Raw genomic sequence first — 7,214 nt, forward strand, 5'->3', positions numbered from 1 at the left:
ATATTGCTTCTTGAAGTTCATGTTTTTGTTATTTTTCCTCTTAAGAAGAATAAGAATAAGCCTCAGTCTTCTTTATTTAATTTTAAAACCATGAAGGCATTTAGAGGCCCAAATCCCATTTTGATTATTTGGTTAGCCAATATAAATCAATGACAAGGCAGTTTAGAACTTTGGGTGGGTAGTTCAAAAAAAAGCCATTTCATGTTTAAACCAATTTTAATTATTTTTAATGTTGATTAATGGGTTGTCCAAAAAATAATAATTAATGCTTTTTGAAACTTATACTTTAATTTTTTAGCGGCAAAACCATTGTAATTAATATATAATATTATAGTGTTTATTTATTAAAAAAATCTGAAATTAAATTAAATTAAATTAAATTAAATTAATAGTTTAATCCAATAATTAAAAAAAGAAATGGATAAATAACAATATTTTTTAAATTTGGATTCAATTAATAACCTATTAGAATTTTTATATTTCAAATAAATTTTTGAATCATGTAATTGAATTCAATTTAAATGCTTAAAATATTTCAAATAAATACTGCATTTTTTTTACCCACAAAAACAAGCCATTAAGTAAAATCACCGTGTTAAAATCATATTTATCTAATTAAAATGTAATATTATAGTGTTTATATATTAAAAAAATCTGAAAATTAAATTAAATTAATAGTTTACTCCAATAATTAAAAAGGAAATGGATAAATAACAATATTGTTTAAATTTGGATTCAATTAATAACCTATTAGAATTCTTATATTTCAAATAAATGTTTGAACTCATTTAATCCTTGTCTAGAACTCCTTGACAGCCTCTTCATAGCAATTTCTTGTCCATCTTCTAGCTTATCCTAAAAGAAAATGTTTATAAAATACCAATTACGTATAGCTATGTGGTACATATTTTATTTTAAATGATTGTTTAAGTACTAGTAGTTAAAGAAGTATGCTTACTTATAAAAATACTTATTGGTGTTATCATGTTAATTAGATTAACATGGATGATCGATCGTGGATGTATCGTCGTCTTACGGATGGTCGTCTTCGTCCTGAATACATTACAGGTGTTAGAAGATTTATCAATTTTGCCTTTTCAATGGATAAAAATATATCTGGGGGAAAAATTAGATGTCCTTGTGTGAGGTGCAAAAATCAAAAGTTTTTAAAGGAAGATGATGTTTGTAAGCATCTATTGACAAAAGGTTTTTTACCTTGTTATGAAAATTGGACTGTACATGGGGAGTCTTATGTCACAGAACCAATATTGGATGGACCTTCATCGGTTGGAATTAGTCATGTTGTGAATGATGTTTGTCTAGAAAATCCATATAGGAATTTGGTCATGGATGCAATGGGGGTTGGTGATGCATACTATAATGATAATGTGTCTAGTCCTGTGGTAGTAGAGGAACTTCCAAATCCGGAGGCAACTAAATTTTTTCAGCTTTTGAAAGTTGTGGAAGAGCCTTTGTGGGATGGGTGTACCAAGCAATCCAAATTATCTGCTTGTGTATAATTGCTTAATATGAAGTCAACTTTAAATTTGGCTCAGACTGCCTTCAACAAGTTTATTGATTTTACAAAAAGTTGCATGCCTAATGATGAAAATTTGGTATCCAATTTTTATAATGCCAAGAAATTTATACGGCCACTTGGACTTGGTTATGAGAAATATGATTTGTGTCCTAATTATTGTATGCTATACTATGGAGTAGATGCAATGAAAATAAATTGTGATTTTTGTGGAAGTTCACGATACAAACCTAGAAATCCAACTAGTAAAGGTTCCAATAAGGCAGAGAAGCAACTCCGATACTTTCCCTTGACACCAAGGCTTCAAAGACTGTTCATGTCTCCATATCATGCCAAAGATATGACATGGCATCATTTTCATATGTCAGATAATGGGCTAATGGTGCACCCATCTGATGGGGAGGCATGGAAGGAGTTTAATCATGTCTACTTAAGCTTTGCATCAGATCTGAGAAATGTTCGATTAGGGTTATGCACTGATGGGTTTTGTCCATTTGACATGTCTTCAAATACATACTCTTGTTGGCCAGTAATTGTTACTGTTTATAATTTGCCTCCATGGAAGTGCATGACTAGACTATTCATGTTTTTGACAATGATGATTCCAGGGCCAAAAAATCCAGGGAAAAAGCTTGATGTTTTCCTAAGACCTTTGATTGATGAGTTAAAGAATTTGTGGTTTGTTGGTGTTGAAACATATGATGTATACAGAAAGGAAAATATTCAATTAAGGGCAACTTTGATGTGGACCATTAGTGACTTTCCAGCATATGGCATGTTATCAAGGTGGAGTACTCATGGAAATCTGTCTTGTCCTTATTGTATGGAGCATGGCAAGGCTTTTATATTAAAAAAAAATGGAGGGAAAAATACATTTTTTTATTGTCATCGACGATTCCTACCCATGAACCACCCATATAAATGTCAATCTTATAAGTTTTTTAAAGGAGTAATTGAAAGGCTCCCTCCTTTACCTCGTCCATCTGGTTTGGAAATGTTAAACGAAGTGTCCAAGTATACTAAGGGACATAATGGAAGTTCATCATGTACTGATAAAATTCCTGGCTTTGGTGTTAAACACAATTGGGTGAAGAAGAGCATTTTCTAGGAGCTTCCATATTGGCATACAAATTTGATTCATCATAATCTTGATGTCATGCATATTGAGAAAAATATCTTTGACAATATTTTTTATACAGTAATGGATTGTCCTAATAGAAGCAAGGACAATTTAAAGGCTAGGTTTAAAGGCTAGGTTGGATATTCAATTGTATTATAAGAAGCCAAATTTGCATTTGCAACAAGATATGAGTGGTCAGGTTTATAAACCTAAAGGCACTTATTATCTACACAAGAAACAACAACAAGAAGTTTTGTCATGGATGAAGGAATTATCATTTCCTGATGGTTATGCTTCAAGCATTTCACGATGTGTGAAAGAGGCACAATGTAAGGTTTCGAGGATGAAGAGTCATGATTGTCATGTCTTCATTCAAAGACTTCTTCAAACTGCTTTCCAACCTTACTTACCTAGGCCACTGTGGGAGGTATTAACTGAACTGTCTGTATTTTTTCGAGATATTTGTACAACAAATTTAAATGCCTAGCACATGGAGTTAATGTAGATGAATATAATTGAAATAATTTGCAAACTTGAAAGGATTTTTCCTCCATCCTTCTTTGACTCCATGGAACACTTGATGATACATCTACCTTACAAGGCAAAAGTTGGTAGACCAGTTCAATATCGATGGATGTATCCATTTGAACGGAATGTTTTCATACTATGTTAATTTTATTCCCTTTTTATTTTAAAAAATAAACTAATATTAAAAAATGATATAGGTATATGTTTTATTTGAAGAAGAAAGTGACCAATAAAGCTAAAGTTGAGGGTTCCATACGTGAAGCATACTTGATTGATGAAATCACCAATTTTGCATCTCATTATTTTGGTGATGACGTGCAAACAATTTGGAATCGAGTTCCACAGAATGATGATGATGATCTTAAAAGTGTAAATGGATGTCTCTTTATTTTTTCATATCCAGGGAAAAAATTATCCAAAAGATTTTATAGAAGACAGTTGTCACATGCTAAAATGCAAATTGCGTATATAACTATGTGATATTCAATTGTCAAGAACTTAAGCCTTATTTAGAGTAAGTATGAAATATTATTTTGTACTTAATTTATAATAATTTATTATTAACTTTAACATTTGAAAATTTTAGGCAATGTCGTCAAGAGCTAAAGTCACAACAACCACATGTGAGTGATGTTGAAATTGAAAAATTATACGAAGATATCTTTCCAAATTGGTTAAAAAATAATGTAAGTATTCATAAGTATTTATATTTTATGTCAATTAGTTACTTTAAAATTATTACTAATCTCTTTTACATCACTATTTCTTATGAAGTTAACTATTATGCTAGGTGGAATACCAATGTAACGGAATTGGAAATCAACTCTTTGGACTTGCTATGGGGCCTTCAACTTCAGTGAAATGTTATAATGGGTATTATGTGAATGGTTTTAAATTTCATACTCAAAGTTATGGGCGTTTTAAAAAGAATTTGAATAGTGGAGTTTGTGTGAAGGGAAGTTGTTATGATGATAATGAACGTGATTATTATGGAATGCTTAAAAAAGTTGTTCGGCTCAAATACTTGGGGAGTAAGTGCAAGTTATTTATGTTTAAATGTAATTGGTATGATACAAAACGAGGGATTAGAGTGCATCATTCGAATGGTTTGGTTGAAATCAAGCATACATCTCGACTGGACGGAAATGAAGATTTTGTGTTAGCACAACAATGTCAACAAGTCTACTATACATATCCACCTAGTAATAAATCATCTGAATGGTGGACAGTTATTAAGACAACTGCTAGAAGTCGTTATAATGTTGACATGGGTGAATTTATTGAAGATGTCAACAATGTGAGATCATTTGATGTTTATCAATCAGATGAGATTTATCAACCATGTCATGTCCTTCCTACCCAAACACTTGATGATCAAAATATACTTGTTGAATCATCCTATTATGAAGAAATCAGTCAACATGAATTGCTTCAACTTGACATAAATTGGGGAAACAATGAAGAAGAAGAAGAACAAGAAGATGATGGTGATGGTGATGGTGATGGCGATGGCGATAAGGATGATTCTTATGGTGGTGGTGGTGACGACAACGAAAACATGGTTTTGTGTGATGATGATGACATGGTTAGGAGTGATGATAATAATGAGTAGCACAAGTTAATTATATTTTGTAGTATATGTAATGAATTATTTTTTTATATGTATGGATGATTTCATATTATTTAACAATGTTTAGGCTTTCAATGTTTTTTCTTTATTATTTTATTGAAGTGTGTGTTATGGGTGACATTACATATATCATTTTCATTGACCTTTGAAACCATTTCTAACCTTTCAAGTATCAATCTTTAAATTGTGATTCTGATGTTATAGTTTATTTTGTGATTTGTCTTCTTGCTGATAAATGCTGAAGCATGAATGAAAGGGTTTTTCCTACTCAATGTTTTGATTTATAGGAACAAACATTAACGTAAGCATACTCATAATTTTGATTTCTGCTTAATTAATTATTTAGATTTTTATTTTTATTATTGTTTATGTTAATTGGCTTTTGACAAATTAAACTTCATGGCTGATTTTTATTATTGCAAGGAATGCTTAATGAAATGGTCTTAATTTTATTTATATATTTGTTTTTGTTACAGTAATTATTTTATGTGAAGTATAATATTTTTTGAAGTTATGGCTATTAAGTGGACAATCCATACTGATTTTGAACATCATAAACTGCATATTGTTTGTAATGAATTGGAAAACAAATGAGATTTAACAGTTTGTTTTTATTTCTAGTTATGGCAGTCTTAGGAAAATATCTGTGAATTTTTTGTTCCTGATAGTTTAACTATGAGCTAATTTATTGTTATGCTGTATATATTCATATGATAATGTATATGTTTTTTCTAGTTTTTAGCATGCCTCGACGAGGATCCATATTATATTCTAGGAGTAATAGGTCCACTTCAAAGAGTGACAGGTACACTTCATCCAAATCATTTCAAACTACATCAAGGCATAAAATAACAAACGATCCACATTTCATCAACTTGTGTATCTAAACACAAATGAGTATTATATACCTACTTTAGTAGACATCCTCCTCAACATAATTATGGGAGGGTTGAAGCATATCAATATTGTGAGGGCTTTTGCTTCCAAGATTTGCTTCAAACTCAAGGACGTTTCCCTCGAGATAACCAACTTGTTTATGGAGGACATAATTCATATAGGAGTTATGGGAGAGTTGATGGTGATGATGGTGATGATGATGATGTGAACATTAGAGATGAAGATGAGGGAGACGGAAGTAATAAGAGAGGTGTATGTGATGAGGATCCAGATGGTGTGCCATCAAACCACGGTTCAACATCTTCTCCATACAATTATGATCAAAATATTAAAATGAAGGGTTTTGACACACCAATAGATCCAATTACAAGAAAAAAAGAGCTTTGTTTGTATAGAACAACAAAGTAAGTTTAAACTTTTAAAAACTAACTCATTAAGGTTATATTTTCAGGTATGAAAAAAATTACTTATTATTGTGTAATTATTTGTTTACTATAAGTTTGTTATTATATATTTTCAGGTTCAATAACACATCGTGTGGACGTGCAATCGGAGATATTTTGAGGTCCAATTTTAAGGGAGCATGGCACTCTTGGGAAAAAGTAGATTCAATGTGCAGGGATGAACTCTTTAAAGAGTTTAAGGTAAGAACCAACACTAATTTCCATATTCTTTTCAATTTTGATCACTTTAATATAGCATTATGAAAATTATGAACTGAATAGCTATAAAAGTGTGTTGGTAATTGTCTTGTTATTTGTAACCATAAATTATTAACTGGATAGCAGGTACTGATTTGTGTTCTAATTTGTTCTTATTTCTTGTTTACTTTTTAATATCATTTAATTTCTTTAGTTATTACATCATCTTGCAAATTCGGAATAAGATAACACAATATGATTAATTATTTATATATAATTTGAAATTTTGTGCACTCTTTTTACTTGGTATATATATTATTTGGTAGAAAAAATATTCCTTTCTTGAGGAAGATGAGTCAATTGTTCGTAATATTTGGGAAGATAAGGCTAGGATAGCTTTGAATCAACAATTGACACGAGCTCGCAAGAAATCCATGTCAAAAGAAAACACTACAAATATTATAGATTGCCTTGATAAAGGTCCTGCTTGGATAAACAATGATGACTGGAATCAAATGATCAAAGATGTTTGCTCCACCGCTGAATTTCAAAGGAGGTCTGAATCTGCTAGGAGGAATCGATTAACCAAAATAGATGGTAAAATAAGCACTCATTCTGGAGGAACAGTGTCATTTGCATCATATCAAGCTAACATGGTAAGAATTTTTTTTATTATGCTTAAGATAATGAATTAAATTTTATATATTTATCTTTTATAATATTTATTAATCTTGAAAGCAAGAGGAAGCTGGTGGAAAAGAACCTCCATGGGATGATGTCTTTTCAGCTTTGCATCAGAGTACTAAGCAGTCTGGTAGCTTCGTCGACAACAAGTCTAAAAAAGTGGTTGTATGTATTTTT

The 7,214-nt window shown here is 30.8% G+C and overlaps 1 protein-coding gene across 1 annotated transcript; it reads left to right on the forward strand.

The window, feature by feature from the left end:
- Positions 1–1,001: 1,001 nt before the first annotated feature.
- Positions 1,002–2,645, forward strand: LOC140956074 (uncharacterized). Its single transcript, XM_073412248.1, has 3 exons — positions 1,002–1,068; positions 1,261–1,430; positions 1,557–2,645. Exons 1-3 carry the CDS (start codon positions 1,002–1,004, stop codon positions 2,643–2,645), a joined length of 1,326 nt encoding a protein of 441 aa, XP_073268349.1.
- Positions 2,646–7,214: the final 4,569 nt, after the last annotated feature.

Source organism: Populus alba, chromosome 11, assembly GCF_005239225.2.
Source record: "Populus alba chromosome 11, ASM523922v2, whole genome shotgun sequence".
Lineage (NCBI taxonomy): Eukaryota > Viridiplantae > Streptophyta > Magnoliopsida > Malpighiales > Salicaceae > Populus > Populus alba.

What these genes read in the sequence shown, in the direction of transcription:
- LOC140956074 (XM_073412248.1), top strand. Translation starts at nt 1,002, where the DNA reads ATGGATGATCGATCGTGGATGTATCGTCGTCTTACGGATGGTCGTCTT. An exon ending in TCGTCCTGAATACATTACAG is followed by an intron (nt 1,069 to 1,260) that starts GTGTTAGAAGAT and finishes CTTATGTCACAG; the next exon opens with AACCAATATTGGATGGACCT. An exon ending in AGGAACTTCCAAATCCGGAG is followed by an intron (nt 1,431 to 1,556) that starts GCAACTAAATTT and finishes AATTTGGCTCAG; the next exon opens with ACTGCCTTCAACAAGTTTAT.